At 40.7% G+C, this 23,901-nt stretch overlaps 3 protein-coding genes across 9 annotated transcripts in view; 2 read left to right on the top strand and 1 right to left on the bottom strand.

Moving 5' to 3' along the window:
• The first annotated feature begins 83 nt into the window (after positions 1-83).
• LOC128082720 (thiamine transporter 2-like) lies at positions 84-10,020 on the top strand. The gene is made up of 7 exons (XM_052687173.1): positions 84-224; positions 2,542-2,584; positions 2,715-2,897; positions 3,186-4,002; positions 5,458-5,650; positions 6,780-6,921; positions 8,146-10,020. Exons 3-7 carry the CDS (start codon positions 2,748-2,750, stop codon positions 8,323-8,325), a joined length of 1,482 nt encoding a protein of 493 aa, XP_052543133.1. The 5' UTR covers positions 84-224; positions 2,542-2,584; positions 2,715-2,747; the 3' UTR covers positions 8,326-10,020.
• An 86-nt stretch (positions 10,021-10,106) lies between these two features.
• On the top strand, positions 10,107-20,915 carry LOC128082721 (thiamine transporter 2-like). Its single transcript, XM_052687174.1, has 5 exons — positions 10,107-11,456; positions 14,544-15,360; positions 16,962-17,154; positions 17,621-17,762; positions 18,511-20,915. Exons 1-5 carry the CDS (start codon positions 11,307-11,309, stop codon positions 18,631-18,633), a joined length of 1,425 nt encoding a protein of 474 aa, XP_052543134.1. The 5' UTR covers positions 10,107-11,306; the 3' UTR covers positions 18,634-20,915.
• Positions 20,916-21,861: 946 nt separating this feature from the next.
• AGFG1 (ArfGAP with FG repeats 1) overlaps positions 21,862-23,901 on the bottom strand; it is a 36,803-nt gene continuing 34,763 nt past the window's right edge. For all 7 annotated transcript variants that reach the window (XM_052687171.1, XM_052687165.1, XM_052687167.1 and 4 more), the window contains 2 exons: positions 23,030-23,121; positions 21,862-22,661 (listed from right to left, as the gene is read on the bottom strand). In XM_052687171.1, coding sequence (XP_052543131.1) covers positions 22,602-22,661; positions 23,030-23,121 — 152 coding nt within the window. In that variant the 3' untranslated portion in view covers positions 21,862-22,601. The remainder of the gene's footprint in view (positions 22,662-23,029; positions 23,122-23,901) is intronic.

The raw sequence follows: 23,901 nt of genomic DNA, 5'->3' as shown, positions 1-23,901 counted from the left end.
GCCAGGATTATCTGCTCTGTTCCTTTAAGGATGTTGAAAGTGAGCCAGTGGGAAGTGTTCTCAGAGGTGGTGTCCTCAGAACAAGTTGAACTACTAGAACAGGACAAGCAAGGAAGCCAAATAGAATCCAGAAGCTGCAATTCACAGAGGACAGCTGAAGACTGTAGATCCCAAAAGGGGACCTTTCGTGTGGAAACAAGAAAGGAGGGGCTCAAGCACACAAGGTATGATTATATATGAGCTTTGAAATCAGAAATCCAACAATGATGAAAGAAAGATGGAGGGGAGGAGAGCACTTCGGTGGGGAACTGAAGGGCCAGGCCAGGCCACATAGGAGAAGGGCTGGTGGCCCTGGTACCAAGTAAGAAATGATGGAGTGTACTGGGAAAACAAGAAACAGGTGGCTTTTTCTGTTGGCTGCACACCAAAGATTTACATCAACTCTCCAAAACTCAAAAAAACCAAGAGTTATAAAAGATAAATTGATCATCAGGTGTGAATAAATGAGAGCAAGTCTGTTCTCTCTGTCTTAAGCATGAACACACAGATCTTGATCTCAGAGGTTTGTGATTATGAGTGCAGAAAGGAGCAACGGTATCAGTGGCTGGCAGAGCCAAGCTGGGACAGCAGCAGAGCTCTTTGTGATTCTGGGGTGCAAGGTGAGTGTGCATACTGCTGCAAAGAGAGAGGTACTCACCTCCTGCTCCCCACAGACAGAGCAGGCTGTCCCCGCAAGCTCCTAGCACTTCCTGGCTCTGCACATCTGTTAAATTGAGGGGGAAACTTCTCATCTGAAGTATCTGCTAGTCATGCAAAGGTTCCTCGAATAGTAAGCCTGCTGTGCTGGGGAAGGAAGGATGCTCATACCAGGGTGCACCTGAAGATTTCTTTGTACACAGCTCAAAACAGAGATTGCTGCACGAGATGCTACAACCTTACCACAAATGGCCAGAGTCAGAAGGCAGGTCACAGCATTGAGTCCCAGGAAATGCAGCAGTCTCTGGACTCCCCAGGAGTCTGCCCATGTCCCACTCACATCTGAAGACGTGGGATGTTTAGAAGGGTCCATGAAATCTGCTACACTTTCACTCCGTATGGCCTACTGGGTATAGAACAAACCCAGCAGGACCTAAAAGAGACAGGCATATTTAACCTGAGGATCTAGTTTGAAAAAGAAAAAGATACAAACTGGGTAAGTCACAGAACTAACCTCTGTTGATGCTCTGCATTGAAGTGCAAGAAATGCTTTTCAGCCCCTCTTTCTGATGCCTGTCTCAGAGTCTTTGTGTGCCACATGAAGCATGCATGTGGTGTCAGAGTGCTGTAAGGCATTAAAGGTTGTTCAAGAAAAGAAGAGTAAGAGGATGTTTTAGTGACCAGTTTAGGCAGAGCCCAAAGTCATCCTTGCCAAATCCACGTTCACAGCACAAGCAACTCCAACAACAGGCAATGAAGAAGGGGCAGAAATGCCTTTCCTCGAATTCTATGGATGTATAGCGAATTTTTCTTGAGACGTTATTTCTTTGCTGGGGCCATCTTGCCCTCTAGTGGTTCACACTATAGAGCTGACATACAGCTGTAATTTCTGCTGTAAATCCTGCAACATTTATGCAGAAGTTTCGCATAATATGAAATCATTCCAATTCTGCTTGATTTGCACTGTTTCTATGCTCATCATTAGGAAAATCTGAAGTCATGATATGAAGTTATACAAGATGTAAAATGCTTGCTACCTCATTCTTTACATTTCATACACCAGGTAACTTTTGTACTCTATGAGAGGATCCTCCACCCAGCCAGCCTGGAGTGACACTGTCAACACATGCACAAACATTTTCATTTGGTTTGGAAGAAGCCTTCCTCATTTTTATTTTTTTTTAATCTTAATTTCTGAGGAAAATGGTGCCCACAAAATACTTCTATTTTAAGACGAAGACAATATTTTGCCTGAAAGAAGTTGTTAGGAAGAAAAACAGAGATGTCATCGAAAACAGAGCAACAGAAATAGCATCTAGAAACAGGAACCCTACAGAGGGCTCCAAAAGATAGACTGCATAAGTTTAGATTCCTGATATTATGTAGATCAACATGAATACGGAATGTAACTTACACTGTACCCATTTCCTCTGCATGCTCCCACATCATACCCATTCTCATTTCTCTGGCTCTGTCCAGCAAAGTTGCAACAAGGTTTAATTTATTCCTTAAGTCTCAGCTAGAGAAAAGAGCTGAAATATCTGCTTCATTTCACTTTAACTGCTATATTTGTTAGTGACTGACCTTCTGGGCTCCGGTTCTCCATAATAGGAAAGCCAAACATCTCTGGAGGAAGAAGTGGGGGGGGGGGGGGGGGGGATAGGGGGCACGGAGAAAAAACAGTGATTACAAAATAAGCTTATTATTCAGTAAGGTGCTTGGTTGAGATCAGCCATGATGTCAAAGAATCACAGTACTCAGCTATCTTCATCTAGGAAAGCTTTTTCTGTGGTTAGCTTGCTCAGTACAGAATGAATGATATTGTAATTTGTCTCTCATTTACAGATCTTCCAAATCTTTATACACTGTCAACAGAGAAACAGCAGAGGTATGTAAAGAAAGCTTTTCACTTTTGAGCTAAGAAAGATGTTTTCCAGATACCAACATTTAAAGAACACTACTTAGCACAAGAAACCAGAAAATATTTGAATGACAAAACATCTTTGTGTTTTGGGCAGTGTCAGCTAAGAAATCTCCTTCCCAGCTTTGCCATGGGCTGCTGGAAGAATAAGAAAAGCAACACCTGGACTTTTCCCACCCTGATCCTCTGCCTCTATGGATTCTTCTACATGATGAAGCCATCAGAACCTTTTCTAACCCCTTACCTAACTGGACCAGATAAAAACTTGACAATAGATGAGGTACGATTTTCTCTGCTTTTTGTGTTCACAAAATGAAATGTTGAACTTTACACAAAATTTTAAACGGTCTTGGCAGGTTACAGTTTGCAGGTGGCGTAAAAGAAAAAGATCAGAAATACACATAAACAGGGTTTGTAAAACTTAAGATTCAGTACTCTGTTTAATAGACCTTTGATGCTTCAGAACACAGTTTCTATATATGACATATTTTTCATCCCTTCTATAAATCAATTTAAATAAATGAACTTATTTTCACCAAGAAGAATAAGATATCTTCTTCACTTCCAGGTTACCAACCAGGTTTTCCCAGTTTGGACATACTCCTACCTCGCGCTCCTTGTCCCCGTCTTCCTGATTACTGACTACGTGCGCTACAAGCCCATCCTCCTCCTCCAGGGCATCAGCTTCATTGTCACGTGGCTCCTGCTCCTCTTTGCACAGGGGCTGGTGGCCATGCAGGTGATGGAATTCTCCTACGGGATGGTGACAGCCACCGAGGTTGCCTACTACGCCTACATCTACAGCGTCGTCAGCGCTGATCGCTATCAGAGAGTGACGAGCTATTGCAGGAGTATCACTCTCGTTGCAGCCACCCTTGCTGCTGTGCTGGGACAGCTCCTGGTTTCCTTAGCAGACGTATCCTACTTTCACCTCAATGCCATTACTCTGGCTTCCGTGTCCCTGGCCTTTGTGTGCTCCTTTCTCCTCCCAATGCCTCAAAAGAGCATGTTCTTCCATAGGAAAGGCCCCTCAGAAGCCCTCCCACAACCAGACAAAGCTGTGGCTGGGCTCAGTTCCAACACGGCATTGAGCTGCCAAGCGGACAAGGACTGCGCAGCTGCTGACACGGGAGCGACTCCAGCGCAGCAGGCTCAGCAGCCCGAGCCCCAGCACCACGTGCTGAGAGTACTGGTGCAGCTGGGCAAGGACCTGAAGGATTGCTACAGCAAAAGGAAGCTGCTTTACTGGTCCCTGTGGTGGGCTTTGGCTACGGCAGGCTTTAACCAAGTTGTGAACTACATCCAAGTGCTCTGGGACTTCCGAGCCCCATCTCACAGCTCTGCAGTGTACAATGGAGCTGTTGAAGCAGTGGCAACATTCCTTAGTAAGTTACATTCTAAGAATCAATCAAAGGTGGCATCTAAAGTTTTACTTTAGAACATTTTTTTGTTCTTTTTCATTGCAAATGCTGCAGGAAAGCAGTATACAAGTTGTGCATTCAAAAAGTTGTTCTTTGATGTACAGAATAGCACAAATGTGAGCAAAGCTGTTGTTCTATATGACTGGGGCAACAAACTTTATCCTACTAGTATGCAGAGAGCATAAATCCCATGCATCTTACATTCATTTGAAGGCATGCTTGCCTCTTTTTACAGGGTTTTGAGTTTTGTTTTCTATTCTCTCCACAGCCTCGATGCCAACCAAGTAGCACTACTGTTCCCATAGCAATAGCATAAAGATGAGTTTTCCATAAATATTTTACACACAAAGAGCATACACCTCTCATTAAGAGCTGTCTCTAGTGAAATGTTCTTGCACAGCAAGAAGCAAAGAATTTCAGTCATTTCAAGATATGGAGATTCACAGGAAAAAGTGATTACTCAGTTCGCAATGGTGCTGATGTTAACAATTACTCTTGCAGTGGGAGCAGATGTCCACACTGCACAAGCAAAGTAATGTTATCCAAAGGCAACGTAAGAGGATACTACTTCGACTTGGCAGCATTTCACATTCATATTGTGCTGCAGTAGAAGTAATTGGGCTGTGATGCAACAGAAAATTTAGATATATCTTCATTGTTAACTGGCCTTTCACTACTCTTGCTGTCATTAAGGAGAACCAAATACTTCTAAGTTTAAAAGTTACTCTAATATGGAGGTAGGCAGCTAACGTAGACCAACTGAATGATGCACTAAAAACACTTAACTCCTATTGTGCCTATTCCATGAGGAAAACTTCTCATGGCAATGCTTACTTTTCTCATCGCAGAGGTTTTTAAATTGTATGAGATCCCATAAGATGGTCATCTGGATGGCTTACCTTCAAAATAGATGTGTTTTTGTAGGAAACCCACTAAGATCAAATAGCACCTCCCCATTCTCTTTTTTTTTTCCCTGAGTATATTCACTTGATATTTTACAGAAATCCTCCTTTTTTGGGTATCTTAGCTCCTTATTGAGCTGCACAGACCTAAACCATTGACCTAAGAGGAAAAAGCTTGCTAGCTTGTCTATAGCATAAGCTCATAGAAACTAGAATTGTTCCTCAAGCTCCAAACAGCATTCCTAAATCTCTTCCTAGAAGTGCATGCTGCCTACATGCAAATAATGAATCCTTACACAGGACAGCTTATCCAAGAAGTGGAATAAAACACAAAGAAAAGAATGGCAGATACTTCAAACTATTGTCTAAAAACAACCAGTCATCTGCCCAATTTCAGAAATAGTCTACTTCATTATTCAATGCTGCCTTTTTGTAGGTGAGGGTGGCAAGCCTTAGTGATACAGGCAATGTAACAGATGTGATGTTTGCTTCTTTCTTGTTACTTTTTATTTTCTAGGCTCTGTAGCATCTTTCATGGTAGCATATATGAAAATGAACTGGGACCTGTTTGGAGAACTGGCATTAGGAATCTTCTCCACAATGGATGCTGTTTCTTTATTTCTCATGCACTTTACTACCAATATCTGGGTGTGCTATGCCAGCTACCTAATTTTCAAGGCAAGCTATATGCTCCTTATAACAATAGCAACGTAAGTATTAACCCTCACAGCTACCATGACATACATAATACTTACAATACTTTAAGTTTACTTTGGGCATCCCTCTTGTTACTCTCATCTAGTATGAGATGTGGGTGTTCAGGTAAAGACAAGGACATTTAAGTGTCTGCTTATGTTCTAAGTATCCTTCTAAACAAACATAAAGAAAAGCTATTAAAAGAGCACTCAACAATTGACTATGCAGAAGTTAAACATAGTATAAGGTATATTTACTACTAAAGGCCATAACAGCAAAGCATAAGTTACTTTCCCCTTGCACATATGCTGGCACAGGAGATGCAAAGTGAACCACAGGAACAGCACAACCATCTTAGAAAACCATCTTCTAAAATCCCCTTATATATATCAGACTTTGCTGATATATATAATCCTCAATGATATTACAGTGTAAACATGAAATAAAAGAGTATGGGGCATTTAAACTCAAACAAGACATCTAATGAGATCAAGTTATTTTGTTGTCAGAAACTGAAAATATAATATATGTAAAACATTTTTATTACACCATTTATTGTATTGATAGGTTGTTTTTAGCATAAAATTTTTACCATACTACTTCTTTAACAAATAGCAAATGCACTTTTGTTTCAAAACCCATAATGATGCAGTCAACTAAAAAAAATAGAGATAAAAGTACAGGACATGACAAAACAATACTCATCTTTAACAAAGTCAATTAAACTTTCCACTTATATTTTGGTGGATTTTTAGTACATTATAATGGATCACATCTGAACTTCTTTAACATATTCTACAGAAAAAATAAAAAACTTGCATCAGAAAGCTGCGAAAAATCAGTTCAAAGCATTCTGCAGGGATATTTGTTCAGATAGAAACTTGGGAGGTAAATATTGCAGTGAAAGACTATTGCCAAAACAAGATTTACATCAGAAAAACTGGTTAGAAGATATAACTGTTACCATGGCCATTATTTCTCTTTCTTGCCTTAACGAATAGTCTCTGTCTCAACCTGTGAGTTCTAATTTTTCCCCCCTGATTCTCTCCCCCATCCTACCGGGGGAGGAGGAAAGAGCACACAGCTGCTTGGTGTTGAGCTGCATGCTGGGTGAAACCTCAGCAGCTGCCCATCTCACCATAGGTTCCAGATCGCAGTCAACCTGAGCATGGAGCGTTATGCTTTGATGTTTGGGCTGAATAACTTCATTGCACTGGTGATTCAGACCATCCTTACAGTAGTTGCTGTGGACTCAAGAGGCCTGGGACTGGACATCGTGACTCAGGTATGTGCTTGTTAACTTGCTTCCCTTTCATTATTCAGCCAATTCATCTTCAGAAGTTTACAAAAAGAAATTATAATGCAAAGGATAATGTCATTCCCTTTCTTCTATAGAAATCGAGGCAGCATATCTGGTGTTAGCCTTCCTATTTGCCTTTTAGTGCGGCTTTTAAGATGTCTAATGATGAGAAACAACTTTTTGAAGGCGATGACTCCACACCTTCAATAAGTAGGCCCTGATACCTAGCTTTTGCTAATTCATAGGGCATTGAATAACATCCTCTGCCCAAAAAATTAGGCTGGTTCTCAGATGTTGAATCAACATAATCCCATACTGTCAGGGGACCTCAAGACCATGAGACAGCATGGATTATTGAAATTACTTCAGTTCAAGGACACTTGCCTTCTAATTGCAGCTCAAGAGTAAACCTGATCGATATCTCAAGATGAATAATGTCTCACTACCCACGGCTTGGTCATTCAATTTGGCATGGGATACCCTCTCCCACATCAGTGTCCATAACTTCAATCAGACCAATTCCATTCGTGACAGTCAGTTGAAATTTACCAACTTCTGCATTATCTCAGTTAGCATCCGGGAAGCTGAGGCAACTTCCTGCTCTCATGGATATGAAGAAAATTAAAACTATCCAAATGTTCTCCATGGAGATAACAGAAGTTACTTGGATAAATGAAAGATTAAACGAAAGATTAAAGATTAGGTTTTGAAGATTAAGGACAGGAACACCCACAGACTTCATAAACAGACTTCATAAATAGGCCGCTGTTACTGGAAATACTGATTCAAATTCGTATTACATTTACTGAACCCAGTGTAGTGATCCCAGTGAAATGTGCGAGTAAGGGCAGGAAAAGGACAAACTTGGACTCTTCACTTGCATGATTCATTACAGTGTGAGTAATGGACATGCTGTCTCTACATTTCACAATAATATAAAAAAAAATCCTGTTCCTATCCCTTCCTCCCTCTGATGTTTAATAGGAAGCATAAGGATTGGGAACAACGTGGCAGTTCTCCATTCTTCATAGTACTGCTTTCGGAAAAGCTAAGATTTCGCTTCATGACAAAGCAAAAAGTTCAAACATTGAAACTATGCCAGAACACAGGTAAACAAAACTGTGTCTGTTTTCAGGAGAAGCAGTGCTTCTCAACCATGTGTTTTTCATCAATTTTTCTGCTTTTTTTTTTTTTTCTTTTTCCCTGTAGTTTTTAATTTATGGCAGCTACTTTTCGGTCATAGCTGGGATTTTCTTGATCAGAAGCATTTGCATGCTTGTCTCAAGAAAGTGCAACAGGAAAACAGTGAGATTTTGGGAAGAGTCTCAGAACCCCACTGAACATGAATCAAAAGAGCAGACTGTAACTGGCTGTGCGACACGGCTGTAAGAGTTGGGCAGACCGCTCACGTGGCCAGCCCTCGTAAGAGAAGAGCTCCTGCTGCAGCATACAGGGAACCACTGTGTAAGAGGAACTTACAACGCAGCCCCGAAAAGCTACGCTGAATCATTGCAGCACTTCCTTGCAACGTATGCCAGCTAAGATCAACATAATGGCACTGTACCAAGAATAAAAGATAAGTTACTTTAGAATCTTATTTACTTTCCTATAAATAGCTTGATAGCAGTAGTTTAGACATAAAAAAAAGCACAGTAACCACCTTGGCGTTATGCTGTGCACAGTTGGAAAGATCGGAGTTCACTCTGCTTCCTTGTCTAATTCTTGCAACCAGTGTTGCCAAGCTGCTTCCATGCGCACTTGCTCGTGAGTGCACATGAGCCTATTCTCTACTTCTGCCCTTTGCATGTACCTTACTCTGAGCTGAGGAGGAAGATATTGCATCATTATACTCTCTCCTACCCAAAGACAGGCATTCAGTGGTAGATGACTCCCTTCTAATTCAAAAGCCCACTACAGAAGCAGGCCTTGTGCACATGAAAGCTCAAAGGCAGTTTGCACAACCTTCAAAACTCTGCAATGCCACAGTTACTGTATTGTCCTTGTCTGAAAGCAGCAACCTAAGCGGTGCACTGAATTCACAGCAATCTCAGCATGGAAGGGTAAAAAAAATTTGGATTCAAATCTCCACAGACCACTGAAGGTTGGCCGTGTCCCTTTGACTTCCACACTTAAGATATTTATAAACATTAATAAGATCCCCTCTGAGTCTTTTTTCTCAAGGCTGAACAGACCCAGGTCTCTCAGCCTGTCCTCATAGGGGAGGATGCAGTGTGGAGGCGGAAAAGAGAGGTTATAAGTGAGTTTCCACAGTAAATACTTAGTTTGATACAAAAATATATCCACGTTTAAGTTATTTCTGTACTGCAGTTTGCTTCAAGCTTGCAGTACCTACATCTAACTAATAAAAATAGAAAACACTTAGCATTTGCAGAATATTTTTCCTGTGGAGAGACAAGATACCACATGTACAAACATTTTCGCTTTTCATAAACTGGTCATCCTCTGCAACCAGCAAACTATCCTAAATATCCTACTATAGGAGTGAGAGGGGGCTGGAAAGAAGTTTGCTTCAAGTCTCACGAAAATCAGTGGGACTTCACCAAATGAAGGCAGCTTTTTTTCTAGTCCATTTGTTTAGTGCTGTGCATTGTGTAGATATCCCCAGTTGCAAAGAGGCTTTAAGTAGAACAGTTTAACCAATGCAGTATAAAAGGAGATGTACTTACTCTCTGCTAAACAGTACCTTGTTACTACAGAACTACACATGCGGAAAAAAGGAACTCGGAATTTCCTCAAGCTGTCTTTGGTACAAAAAGTTAAATATCTCCCTACAGGTAGCATCTGGTAAAAGGAAAAGGCATTGGCAACATGCCAAACTCTGCTGTTATGTAAAAATGTATTAGCAGTAGTAAACTTCAGAAAAGGAGCTAGAAAAAAAACAACCAATAGAAGTAACATTAAAAGTTCCTCCGTTTTGAGTTGGTCACAGCTCGCCATCTTCCATGCACTGCCACTAAGGAGTAAAGGAACCAAGCAGATAGTATATGTAGCTTTTAGTTATAGAGAGCACTGTCTTCCAAAAGCAGACAAGAATATACGCTTACATTCCTTTTATACGCTTACATTCCTTTTATACGCTTACATTCCTTTTATACGCTTACATTCCTTTTATACGCTTACATTCCTCTCCTCTAGAATTTCCAGAAGATAGATTCTGGGGTTGGGAGTTTGGAGGAGTATTTGGGAGGGGAAGGGGGACAGGGAAGCTCTTAGGAGCATTAGGAATGACAAGACAACAGAATCATAATCAGCAACAGAAAGGTAAAGCCTCATGTTATCCTGAGTTTTCAGCAGCAAGACAGTGTTGACCCAGCAATCAGCACTGGTTTCATCCAAGCGATTGAGATGCACGCGTCCTGCTGTGTGTTCATGTACAACACACACGCTTTGAAGAAGCCACAATTGAGGTTTGGCAGGCACCAGCAGGGCTTTTTAGATCTGCAGGAAAGTGAAACTTGGAACAAATCCAGCTCCCCTTGCAGCTGAGCTGAACATGAAGGGCTCATCTCTCCTCTAAGCATGCCAAAGGATTCTGCATAACCATCGCTGTCCGAGTGACAGCCCCAGCTAAGAGCAGCACCAACTGCCCTTGAAGCACCACCGGGTTGGGGGACAAGTCTTCCATTAAGGTACAGTCAAGCTGGTGAGGCCCATTCTGGAAAACCAAACAGCACGAAAATTGCATCTTTTCATTCAAAGCCAGGAGGTATTAGGCAAGCACGGTGTGGGCTAACAGAGAAATCCTGGCCAGCAGCCACCTCTCAGCCAGTCAGGTGATGGACCACCCAGCAGTGTTTTCTCCACACACTCACCTGTTATTGGAAATCAAGATCTGAATTTAGGGCTGGTTTTTGTAACCTTCCTCTGAGGTCGCAGCAATGCTGCCTTTATATACTATTCAGACTAAGTATTTCCAATGTTAAGACAGAGCTCATAGCATGTTGTAAGCTGCCTGGGGGCTTTTATTGCCTACAAAACACTTTCACCTCAGTTGTTCCAATTGACTCTCAGACAGACAGCCCCCCTGAGCATGCTGAGAATCTAACATTTTGTTCAGCCTTTATTCAGAAATGAGATTGGAATGGAACTTGATTCTTCCACTGAGATGCATCTCCTCAATTCTAAGTACACCACTGAACAACACTTGACATAACAGAGGCTGAAGTCCCACCACAAGTGCACCTTGATCCAAGCTGTTAATTTACAACTGTGTTTGTGATTAGGAGGCAGTGTGGGGAAAAGTCGGCTTGGTTAAAAAGTAAACTTTCAGATGAGGTTTTACCAATTGTGAGCAGTTTCTTGACAAATTTCTGGTGCGTTTGCTTTTTCACTGCGTTCTTACACAGATTATGGATTGCTGGAAAGGAGCCATATGCAGCAGTTGGATTTATCCCACGCTCATCATCTGTGTGAATGGGTTTTTCTCCACAATGAGACCTTCAGAGTCTTTTCTCACACCTTACCTAACTGGACCAGACAAAAACCTAACAGTTGAGCAGGTATGTAACTGTTCTCTAATGTAATAACTGAAGTGTCTAAAGCAGTAAGCCTTTGGTTATTGCTGTAAAGGAAGAAAAAGCGTTCAGCAAAACACATTTTATATAAAGATTCATGTTTAAGATTGTGCTGGAGAAGGATAAGGGTTCTCCTCTTTTCAAGCCTTCTGGTATTTAAAACCACATTTGGATGTTGTTTGAATAAATGGATTCTTTCAGCAAAATCAAGTCAACCAGATCCCCTCTCCCAAGAGAAACCCAGGAGGAGCAACACAGATTTATTTATTCTTATTGTGGCACTAGTTAGATTAACAGTGAAGTAGTTTTGGAGAGAAAACAGAAAGGCTTCCACTGATAAGCTGTCAGATTATCACCTACAAGGTCGGCTCCTAAAGTAACGCCTGCTATTTTTATTATTAGGTTGGCCCACCACATCAGAAGCAGATGGTGGGAGTACAGAGGTTGAAGCTTCCCACCAATGTCCCTTTACATTCTGTTGCTATGTGACAGGTGGCAGCAGAAGGGCAATCTGAAAGAACAGTGTCTGATACGGAAGCATATATGAAGCAAAGGGGTGTCAATGAATCTCTCCACCTGGAATGAATTACACCCACTGACATTCATGGACACTTGCGGAACGTGTATGGAAGCCCAGCAGGGCACGCGAGCACAGCGAGGCGGTGCATTTCAAGCAGTGCCAACTGCAGCAGTAGGTCATTCCACTGTGCAGATTTTTACAAGCGCAGCATGCAGGCTGAGTGTTCTTTGCTGACAAAAAAAAAAAAAAAGTACAGCAAATGGTGGTGACTATGTGGAAAAACAGCATTTTGTAGCTGAGAACTTGCCCTACCAAATAGTGTTATTGTGCTGCCTGTATCTGTTGTAGTTTCCATGGTAATAAATACAAAGCAACACCTTCAGAGTGATCTACACACATTACAACACTGTGCATATTTGTCTATGCAAGGCAGATTCACATCTTAAGGTATTTTTAATTATTTTTTTCTATTTTTTTTTGGTTGTTGTTCTTTAAAGCATGCTTCTAGAGCACACTTCGTAACAGAAGAGGACACAGTTAACAAGTGAGTCATAAATTTAATGATATAATTAGAAAACACAAGCTTCATACACCCACATACTGCAAGTATGAAGAACAGTCATTCCTGACTTGCCCTCGCAAATGCTAAGGCAGAGTGTTAGCATAGCACAAAGACCAGATTTCTTCTGAAAAATGTATTTATGGGATTCTTCTTTTGTGGAGGGAAGAGTAACTTATTTGTTTGTTCCTTTGGGGAGGTATTATTATTATTTCTTCCTTCTAAACCATAAAGGGAAATTATCTGTGTATTTCATGTAAGAGAGATCCTGATAGGATGCCTTATTTCGGATCTCATCAACAATCTACTCAGAACTGACAGTACAGACTTAGCTCTTTCAGTTATTCCATGGATGTCCAACCTTTTGGCTTGCCTGGGCTGCACTGAATGAAGAGAAATTGTCTTAGGCTTCATATACATTAATAGCTCCAAAAGCAATGCCCCATATTTATTTCCATGGAAACTACAACAGATACAGACAGCACAATAGCGCTGTTTGATAGAGCAAATTCTCATTTACAAAACACTGTTTTTCAATACAGTCACCACCGTTCACTGTACTTTTTTTTTGTCAGCAAGGCCTACATGCCGTGCTTTTAAAAAATCTGCACCAGTGGAGATGACCCACTGCTGTTGTCACCACTGCTGTAATGCACCACCCACTGCCAGGCCTCCATACACATTCAGCGAGCGTCCATGAATGTCACTGGGTACCGTGGGTTCTACATGGAGGCATTCAGTGGCAACTCTTTGCTCTGTGTCACACACTTCCACATCAGATGCCATTCTTTGAGAGTGCCCCTCTGCCACCATTGTTGGGAAGGTTCAACCTCTGCTGCCATACCTCCAACATCCACCTCTGACATCATAGGTCAACATCATAACATAGCAGGCATTGCTTACATGACAGTCCTCATGCAATATATAATGTTATTAATGTATGTAAAGTAACAAAATTAAGATAAATTTTCTACTTTTTTTTTTTTTTTAAATTACAATACTTAAAAAAAAGAAGACCAACAAAAACATAAAATTACTGGAATTTTTGACCTCTTTGTGAAACTAAAGCATCAGTTTGGTTCAGTGGCACTGGCTGCATCTCTTAGTAAATTATCCAAATCTTCAGCAGAGATTTTTTTTTTTTGGATGAAATTTGACTGTTCCTGTGTTTCATCCTTGAAAACAATTATTCACAAATGTATGCACTACCAATAAGAGATGACACAAATAAGGCATGACTCTGAAACGAGGGGTATTTCTCTCTGGTAAGACGGCTTATAAAGGCCTGGTAAAAAAAACATGACCAAATTTTTGATTGTATCTCTATAGATTCCATTTGAGAATTCACAAACAACATTTATATTGACTGAAAAAGGAGTTGCAAATAGAAAGAAATTGATGTGGTTTTTTTTTTTTTTCCTACAATCTTGAAACTTCCTGTGAAATTCCTTCACTTAAATGTAAAGTATGGCTGCATATTTTTTGCTGTTCACAGAACGGTGCTTATCCTATGTATCAAAATGCATGAACTTACTTGCCATCATTTGAGCTGGCACTGCAGTGCCCCACGTCCTGGTTTCAGCCCAGACAGGGTTCACAGCACACTGCTGTTGGGGTGCTGCTGAGGGCCCAGGCTGCTCAGCAGGGCACAGCCACCACCGCAATGACAATTTATTTTCAGGCCATCAATGCATAGAACACCAACCAAAACTTACTCAAACAGCTTCATTAAAACTTATTTACTTTTTAAACAAAAAATAACACATGAAGACAACCTAGTAACAGCTACATGTATACTACATACAACTCCAGTTCCTAGTTCAAAAGGAATGGTTTTGTTAGTTTGTTTGTTAAATTCAGAGGTAAGGAGGCGATCAGAGGTATATGATTCAAGCAAAACATAAAACTGAATGGGTATTAATTTTCAGCTACTTCAGGGAATTGAATTTGATGCAAGATAGATTTTGCTCTGACACAAGTATGGTTCTTCCAGGTTACCAACCAGGTTTTCCCAGTTTGGACATACTCCTACCTCGCGCTCCTTGTCCCCGTCTTCCTGATTACTGACTACGTGCGCTACAAGCCCATCCTCCTCCTCCAGGGCATCAGCTTCATTGTCACGTGGCTCCTGCTCCTCTTTGCACAGGGGCTGGTGGCCATGCAGGTGATGGAATTCTCCTACGGGATGGTGACAGCCACCGAGGTTGCCTACTACGCCTACATCTACAGCGTCGTCAGTGCTGATCGCTATCAGAGAGTGACGAGCTATTGCAGGAGTATCACTCTCGTTGCAGCCACCCTTGCTGCTGTGCTGGGACAGCTCCTGGTTTCCTTAGCAGACGTATCCTACTTTCACCTCAATGCCATTACTCTGGCTTCCGTGTCCCTGGCCTTTGTGAGCTCCTTTCTCCTCCCAATGCCTCAAAAGAGCATGTTCTTCCATAGGAAAGGCCCCTCAGAAGCCCTCCCACAACCAGACAAAGCTGTGGCTGGGCTCAGTTCCAACACGGCATTGAGCTGCCAAGCGGACAAGGACTGCGCAGCTGCTGACACGGGAGCGACTCCAGCGCAGCAGGCTCAGCAGCCCGAGCCCCAGCACCACGTGCTGAGAGTACTGGTGCAGCTGGGCAAGGACCTGAAGGATTGCTACAGCTCTAGGAAGCTGCTTTACTGGTCCCTGTGGTGGGCTTTGGCTACGGCAGGCTTTAACCAAGTTGTGAACTACATCCAAGTGCTCTGGGACTTCCGAGCCCCATCTCACAGCTCTGCAGTGTACAATGGAGCTGTTGAAGCAGTGGCAACATTTTTAGGTAAGTAAAAACACTAGCAACTACTTCTAATCTGTCCAGTCCTGATGGCATCCTTCAATAATGTCTTTGGTGCCTATTTCCTGTGAGGATCAAGGTCAAAGAACATAGTGTAAAAATTGAAGGATATTAACAGAAACTGCTCTAGGAAGTCTGTTTCAACAGTAGACTAAACATTTCAAGGTGAGTGATCCTAGACAAACATTTTGTGACTGCATCCATATTCTGATCAATGAGTTCATCTCCAGCTGTGACACCCAGAGAGGGTGAGAGCTGTAATTGTTTAGCAGTAAGACACGGGATTTTATTAATTCACATAAATAGCTGAAGAGGGAACTAAAAAGAGTTGAGCCAGACTCTTTCTCACTGAGCCCAAAGCCTAAATAAGAAGAATAAGTAAATATAATAAAGAATAAATGAGTAAGAATTCTAGAATTGACCGAACACTGAAGCAATTTGCCCAAAGCACTAGAGGAGTCTCCACCCACGTTCAAAACCTTGATGCACCCCGAGCAGCTTGCTCAAATTGACCCTGCTCTGTATAGGCAACCTCCAGAGTTCTTCAGCCTCAGCTATTGTGATTCTCCTGCTACTACTTGACTCATCCAGGCCACATTCCTCTTCACCTGTGCGCCTTGTGTTCTGTGGCTACTTCAAAGTGCAACTTCATTTAAATTGCTGAGCAGTACAATTGGAGCCTCATTTCCAAGCTCACATCTACACCATTACATCTCCATACCAACAGTCTTATCTCAGGTTTCTTCTACATGGAGCTGTCAGTATATTCATACTGAATTTTGCTGAAGCTACTCCAAACCTTCAAGACTACTGGTTTGAGCAGCATCCCCAAAGGATGCCTTTGCATCCTGTAGGACTTGATAGTAAATCAAAGTACAGAAATCATTTAACATTAACAGGAACCTCTGGTTATTGTAGTTATGAACCAAAAGGAGGAGACCTACTATGACTTTTTAATTATGCTAAGGAATGCATACTGTCAGCAAATGAAGTCGATGAGTGTGCTGTCCTGCTTGAAGACATCTGGGCAGCCAGTACACCCTGTGGACTGTTAAGTCTCACAGCTGTATAACATGCCTAGATCAGACTTGGAGCTTAAGTATCCTACTGCACTCAAAATAAGGGGTTTTGATATACAGGATTATCAATAAAAGTTGACAACTAATGAGACTTTTTCAATAGAAAATGAAGCTATGCCTCAAAGTATGAAGGAATGCAACAGATTTCCCAATTCACGTAAAGATCTTCATGAAATGAAATCCACTATACAGATTTTAACAGAAAGTGCCTGGTGAGGCTGTCCTTACTCTCAGTTGCCAAAAATGGAACAATACATCATACACCGCTGCCTCCAGCCCTCATCATGAGGCACTTCCTCAGAGTACTTCAGCTTGAGACAGCTCTACAAGCTAGAAAAAAACCCAACAACTCAGAAGACTTAGACAACACTTGTAGAAAACAGATACTCCATTATCAAAGCCCATTGTGGCCCTAAGAAAAGTCTCAAGAGATCTGAGCATGGTCCATTTGCACAGTTATGCCATAACTCTAGAAAGACAGTAATATTTATTATTTTTTATGTTTAGGTTCAGCAACATCCATGGCAGTTGGATACGTCAAAGTGAACTGGGATCTTTCTGGAGAACTGGCTTTGGGAATTTTCTCTGCAATGGATGCTGGTTCTCTGTTTCTCATGTTCTTTATTGACAACATCTGGGCATGTTATGCTGGTTACCTTGCATTTAAGGCATGCTACATGCTCCTTATAACAATAGCAACGTAAGTATAATGCACAACTGTTCAGTCAAGTTGATTTAAATCAGTAAAAATGTCATATTTTCACATTAATAAAGTAAATAAGTTTCCACTGAAATAGGATTTTTGAATAGGTAACGATAGGAGAACGTTGTTTCCAGCTCACATGAAATCACGCTTAGAAGTACGACTCAATCATTACAACAGCTTATTCCAAATAAGTTCCTTCTGCTGCATTTAGCTGTCCAATGATTTATGTGCATGTTGTCTTTAAACAAGCAGGTCCTCAGCAAAAATATTCACTCAAAATAGGTAATTAGGATGCACAATAGTATGACAAATAGAGGGAGAAAAAAAAACTTCTGCCAAAATGAACGTTAAAAACTTGATGACTCCATTGTACATGTGAAACAACTCCTAAATTTCCTCCCATAAACTGCAAGCATACAAGGCTCACCATAGCTCAATTAAACTGTACACTCATTTTCAGGTTCCAGATTGCTGTTAATCTTAGCATGGAGCGTTATGCTTTGATGTTTGGCTTCAACAACTTCATTGCACTGGTGATCCAGACAATTTTAACCATTGTTGTAGTGGATCCAAACGGTCTGGGACTGGGTATCAGCACCCAGGTAAGCCAAATCACTCACACTTCTCTCATTTTCCTGCACTCCTCAAAAAGAGGGTTCTAATAGAAGTTTGGACTCTTGGAAGATATTAGGTGATGGGTTAGCTTAGAGCAGTTACTCACTTCAGAGACAGTGAACTGGTAGTAGATGCTACTGCCTCCCTGTCCTCTACTCTCTTTAGTGTCGCATTTCTATCATAACTTTAAGAACATCTTCCTAGAGCAGAAAAAATAGAATACCACCTATTATTCAGTTTCCAGGCTTACTATTGACAAGATAATTATGAAAACACCCTAAGCAGAAGCAGGAACTAACCTGAAAAATACTTTATGGAGTTTTATTACTAGGATAATTTTTAGTTGAATGCACTTTCATGTTACTTCGGTTCTGAAAATTCAGATTCTTTCTGCTCTACAAACTCAGAGTTTACACACACATGCACGAGGTCCAAGTCCCTAGCGTTCATCTTTTCAGAAAAGAACCAGAAAGTGCAGGGCAGTGGCCCTTCTCCATTATTGAGGGGGGGATGAGAAGTAACTAACATAGTATTCTCCTCCTCCTCCCTTTGTAACAGCAGGCTCTACTGAATGAGGTCAAGCAGGTGGACTATCATCATTTCAAGATGAGATCATTCAAGAGCATGGGTGGCAGGAAGGGGAAGGCGGCAGCACAGGGTCTCCCCTTCAGTTATTATCCAACAGCAACAAAAAAACAGTTCTTGATTTTCTTCATTTTTCTCCCCATTTCCCAGTTTCTCATTTACAGCAGCTACTTTACGTTCATAGCTGGAATTTTCCTGATCAGAAGCACATACACCATTATCTCCATGAAATGCACAAATACCAGCATGGCTGGTGAGCCCACTGGTCATTAAGGAATGCTGCAGGAAGATGAAAAGAATGGCTGCAAGCAACACTTCAGAAGACTGCATCATCTAAACAATTAACTAGGGGAAAACTTAAAGCTCAATTAAACCTGTGCCTGTCACACAACCAACCAGACTTATGAGCCTCCAACATAAAGAGCTTCTTAAACAGGAAGATGCATTTTCCTGGTTTCCTTCACCAGTAAGTTCTAATACCAAACAGTCCTCAATCTTCCGTTTCAACTCAAATTCAATGATGCAGCCCTGATGTAAAAACTTGTATTTTTGTTTGCTGGATTGTCTCCCCCTGCTCTGCCCTCGTGAGGCCCACCTGGTGTACTGCAGAGAGACCCAGGGCCCCAGCACAAGAAAGATGTGGAGCTGCTAGAATAGGCCCAGAGGACGACCATGGAGATGACCAGAGGGCTGGAGCACCTGTCCTACAAATAAAGCTTGGGCTTGGAGAAGAGAAAGCTCCAGGGAGATCTCATTGTACTTTTTCAGTAGTTAAATGGAACTTCAAAGCTGGAAGGGGACTGACTTTTTACATGTTCTGATAGTGATAGGACAAAGGGAACAGCTTTCAACTATTGAGAGAGCAGAGATTTAGATTACACGTTAGGAATAAATTATTTACTCAGAAGACAGCGAGGCACTGTCAGAGAAGAGATGGATGCCCCAGTCCTGGAAGTGCTCAAGGCCAGGCTGGATGGGGCTCTGGGCAGCCTGAGCTGGTGGGCAGCCAGCACACAGTACAGGGTTGGACCTCCATGATCTTTAAGGCTCCTTCCAACCTAAGCCATCCTGTGATTTTATGAACACAATAGGAGAAAATTGCATACAGATGCCTGAATCTCTCAGTGGCAGAGCTTACAGAAGATCACCAGAGAACTTTCACTTTTACTGAGTATTTTAATTAAATGCAGTTTACTCTCATTTACAAGGCATTCAAACGTTCCTGGGGAGCCTAAAGAAGCAATTGTCCTACAGCAGCACACAGATCTGTAAGACAGGTTGCCACAAACTTTCTGGACACTTGCACTTTTTCAACTGGAAGTTCTGACATGAATTTTTAAAGCAAGTTAATACAAACAATAATTAACCTTCCCTCACTCCACTTCAGCCCACAAAGATGCTACGACTGCATGTTCAACAGTGGATTAATACATTCTCACAAATGACCAAACACATTCACTTCAGGTTCCACACAGTGAATCCCTTTTATATCTGAAGTTGTGTGACATCAAGAAAAATGCCATTTTGTTCAGGAAATGTTCCAGATGCAGTGACAGCAGGACTGTGAATCTGTTGAAGATGTCTTGTACTCATACCCTGGCTTTCCCTTTTAAAGGTCTGTCTTGATACAGAGATCTTAGCTTAAACAGTCAGCATACACCTTCATTACATACAGCTAATGGAGGTTTTCAGACATACTTATCTTTGGAAGCAAAAAATCTCCTAAGCTAACTTTGTATTTTTAAGCAAGCCATTGGCAGATACTTCAATTCCTATACAAGGCAGTCTTACTTAAATAAAAACACTTAAAAGTTTAGATACAAAGACAGCTTATCAGTGACTTCTTTCAACTACGTTCAGTAAAGGGGCACTTTGGAGTCATTTCTATCAGATAGCAGCAGTTTTCATTATGTTCCATTGCCACAAACTACCATAAAGTACAGATTAGTTAAGAGCAAGAAGTAATTGATATTTCCCCCTATTCAGCTCACAAGGAAACCATAACAATTCATTCCTCTAAAAACACACTTTTTAAAAACAGCTCGAGCTTCCCTTTATGACCCAGGAAGTTCTCCTTTCAGAGACAAGCACTTGTTCAAAGCTTAGTTACATCCACTTAGATGAATCAATTTGGATGAAGGAAGTACAAGATTGTTTGATTGATTCAGTTCATTTCTCATCAGTAAATAACTCTAAGCATTCCACAAATCCTTCTAAGTCCTTGCAGATGCCCACTCTTGACTGCATGTGTTATTATTCCAATACAGACGTCAACAATAGAGAAGTCTAGTTATTATGCTAAACAGCAGTGAAGCATTGCTAGCACCATGAAAACCCTCAACTGTTGGGAACTTGCTTAATGAATTCACCCAAAGGGAATTAATCCATGCACCATACTCCATCCATCAGCCCTTGTCAGAAGAAAAAGGAAGACTCCAAGTCTTTTAATATCAAAAACATCAACAGTCCAGAAGAGACCTTTAAGCAAAGAATACTACCTATAAACTTCTTATATGCATTGTCCTTCAGGATCTCTAAAACTTTAAAAAAAATAACATGGAAATTACCATTCCCCACACATAGGCAACACTAGTCAGAAGCACTGGCATATGAAGAGCATTTCCACAGGCAGTGATCATGCCTGCCAGTCCCCCAAGGGACAAGCACATCCCTACTCAAGCGGATGACTACAAAAAGTTTCTTACCTTGAGGAATTCTCCCATTTATTTCAATCAACTCACACACTACTTTTCTCAAAAAATCTCTAATAATTTGATCTCATTTATTCCTGTTATTCTGAAAGTTAGAACTTTATTCTTAAGCTGGCCAGAAACCCTCCTTTACGCTTGAGGTCTGGGTACTCATAGCAAGTGCACAGTAATTGTTTAATTTCAGTGTTACATTTGAACAGAAGCCCAGTTATCAGTGTTCAAATTCCACCACTGATTACTTTGATGCACTTGCATTCTTCTTGCAACTTCTCTACCAGAGATTAGACATTTCTTCCTCTACAAATGCTATTCTAAGATGGCAGAAAACATCCCAGAAAATTAAGAAATCCAATCAGTTAACTCAGTGTTCCACAGGAAGTCCTACTAATACACACAAGTTTTAATAAAAAGAGAACGACTCAATCTGTGGTACCAAGGTCATACGTACTGCTGCGGTCACAACTAAGTCATGTTCAAAGACTCCACTAGCTGTCAGCAGTTATGTCTTTCAGCAACTAACCATTTTTCAAGTCACTACTCATCTCAGTGCTCTCAGTGTCCTTCATTATATAGCTATTATCAGAGTTATATAAGAGTTCATGTAAACTCATTCCTGATAGATAAGCCACTTCACTTGAACAGCAGGCTTAATCATGAGGACATATTCAAGACTGTAGGATACGAAAATTGAACTTAAATTACTTCTGAGCATATCATTTCTGATAGATCATTTGTGTATGAGATTCACAATACGAACATTCTAACCCAAATAAGTGTCACTGCACAGAAATAAAGCTACACTTCTTTTTTCTAATATTTATTTTTTTTTTCCACCTGCAAACTGTAGCAAAACATGATCAGCTTTATTATGCAGACAGGTATCCCTCTAACATTAGAGATTTAGGCATGTATAAATAGAATAGCTCTTAGGAAAGGAAAACATTTTGAGAAATGAACAAACCTTCAATTTAATTTGATGACTTCCAATACCAATGGTTAAAATGATGTAGCTCATTCATTCCAAGAGATACAACAGCACCTTAAAGTGGCTGATCTATTTCCCAGTAACATTTTTCACATAACAATGTGTTAAAGTTACAAATACTGATATGCACAAATAGCTATTTTCTAAGAAAAATATGTACAGTACTGCAGCATAATGAATGTGGTATCTGCAATAACTTATTAGCCAATTTTAATATACATGATACCGCTACTTTTTTCCTGCCAGTGCACAGGTCCAAGGATGTTACCACAGCCCTCTGTTTTGCACATTATTACCCGGGGAGGTGGGAGGGAGGGGATTGATTTTCTTTGTGTGTGTGTGTGAGGGGAGGGGAATGACTCCTTGTTGGGTTTCTTGTGTTCTTTTCCCCCCCCCAAAGGTACACAATGCAGGCTTTCATTTTAACTTCTTAAAGACTTCTTTTGTGTTTAAAGCTAATATCAGTGAAACAAGACAACAGTGCAAGAGGCGCAGAGATGTTATGTGACCACATAAGAGTTCTTTTGGGTAAAGTGTCTATAAGGCTATAAGAAAGGATTGGTTGATGAGTTTCCTGCTGGAAATTGTCCTGTTGGGGCACCAGCCTGAGGGAAACAGAAAGAATAAAATAAGACATTTTTCTAAATCACAAATCATAAATACAAAGGTATATGAAACAGAGAACAAATTATCAAGAATATTTCTGGTTTGTGTTGCAGGATTTTGGTTTATTGTTCTCTTTTCTTTTTGGTGTATGTTTTATCTAAATATACATTATTGTAGGACTATAGTGTATAGATACTTCTATTTTGATTTGAGCAGCCTTATAAATGCCATAGCATTGTTATATAGAATTGCATTTAAGAGATTCATGTTGCCTTCCCTTATTTGAAGCAAAAAAATCATGTATCTATAATTATTACATATTGTGCCTTTTCAGACATGCACAAGTTATTAATATGCAACAACTTACCATAAAAGGGTTACTAGATACTCCAACAGCTGCAACTTGTCCAAAAGGAGTTACTACAGGCTTTGCCTGTCCAAATGCAGCAAAACCTGCACCTTTAAAAGATAACCAAATATTACTATCAGTTATCAATCCTCAATTAAGTTTTAGTTTGAAAGCTTACAGCAAAAAACAAAGGGAAAGCTTGGACTGCACCAGTCAGCAGGATTTTATCTTACTTAAGTAGTGCAGTTTTAAGAAATTTTAAATAGTAAGTTTTCACTTAGTAGCTCAATCTATTTAGTCTCCTCACATACACACTTTCATTTCAGCTCTTAAAAAACCATCTATTAGCAAGATCAGTTCCCAATTTAAACATGCAACAGTCTCTCTTTTCCTGATTTCTTCTCTAGCCAAGTAACATGAATGTAGAAATTCAAAGACTAGAATTTTCAAATTCAATAAGAGCTTTGGGCACTGCAGCTGAAAAGCAACAAACTTAGTATGAAAACTTGAACAAGTTTGGCTCACAGCTTGCTTCTGTTTACCACTTCAGAACACAGCTATTAAGATCTCAGCACCCTTAGCTGAGGGCTACTTCTACACACTTCAGCTGTATTATCACATGAGCATCCTTAATCTGCCTCAGTGTGCTGTCACACAGATAACACAAATTAGATGAAGTGATCCATATTCACTGCCCTCCTACAAAACTTAGTGTAGTAATAGCAATGTAAATCATACGCTTGTCTGCAGCAGTTTTCACTCAGGTAGACAAGAAGCCTAAACTACATCTGCTTATGTTTTCACCATAAGTTCGCTTCAGTGAATTACTGCTTTTCTATTAACACTGCCATTAACAGTGCACTCTGAGATGATATTTATGAAGTACTCAT

The sequence above is a fragment of the Tympanuchus pallidicinctus genome, unplaced genomic scaffold (genome assembly GCF_026119805.1).
Source record: "Tympanuchus pallidicinctus isolate F22 unplaced genomic scaffold, pur_lepc_1.0 scaffold22, whole genome shotgun sequence".
Classification (NCBI taxonomy): domain Eukaryota; kingdom Metazoa; phylum Chordata; class Aves; order Galliformes; family Phasianidae; genus Tympanuchus; species Tympanuchus pallidicinctus.
Note: the sequence above shows the minus strand (reverse complement) of the source record. Positions and strands in the feature narration are given on the sequence as shown.

What these genes read in the sequence shown, in the direction of transcription:
- LOC128082720 (XM_052687173.1), top strand. Translation starts at nt 2,748, where the DNA reads ATGGGCTGCTGGAAGAATAAGAAAAGCAACACCTGGACTTTTCCCACC. An exon ending in AAAACTTGACAATAGATGAG is followed by an intron (nt 2,898 to 3,185) that starts GTACGATTTTCT and finishes CTTCACTTCCAG; the next exon opens with GTTACCAACCAGGTTTTCCC. An exon ending in AGCAGTGGCAACATTCCTTA is followed by an intron (nt 4,003 to 5,457) that starts GTAAGTTACATT and finishes TTTATTTTCTAG; the next exon opens with GCTCTGTAGCATCTTTCATG.
- LOC128082721 (XM_052687174.1), top strand. Translation starts at nt 11,307, where the DNA reads ATGGATTGCTGGAAAGGAGCCATATGCAGCAGTTGGATTTATCCCACG. An exon ending in CTCCTTATAACAATAGCAAC is followed by an intron (nt 17,155 to 17,620) that starts GTAAGTATAATG and finishes ACTCATTTTCAG; the next exon opens with GTTCCAGATTGCTGTTAATC. An exon ending in GACTGGGTATCAGCACCCAG is followed by an intron (nt 17,763 to 18,510) that starts GTAAGCCAAATC and finishes CCCATTTCCCAG; the next exon opens with TTTCTCATTTACAGCAGCTA.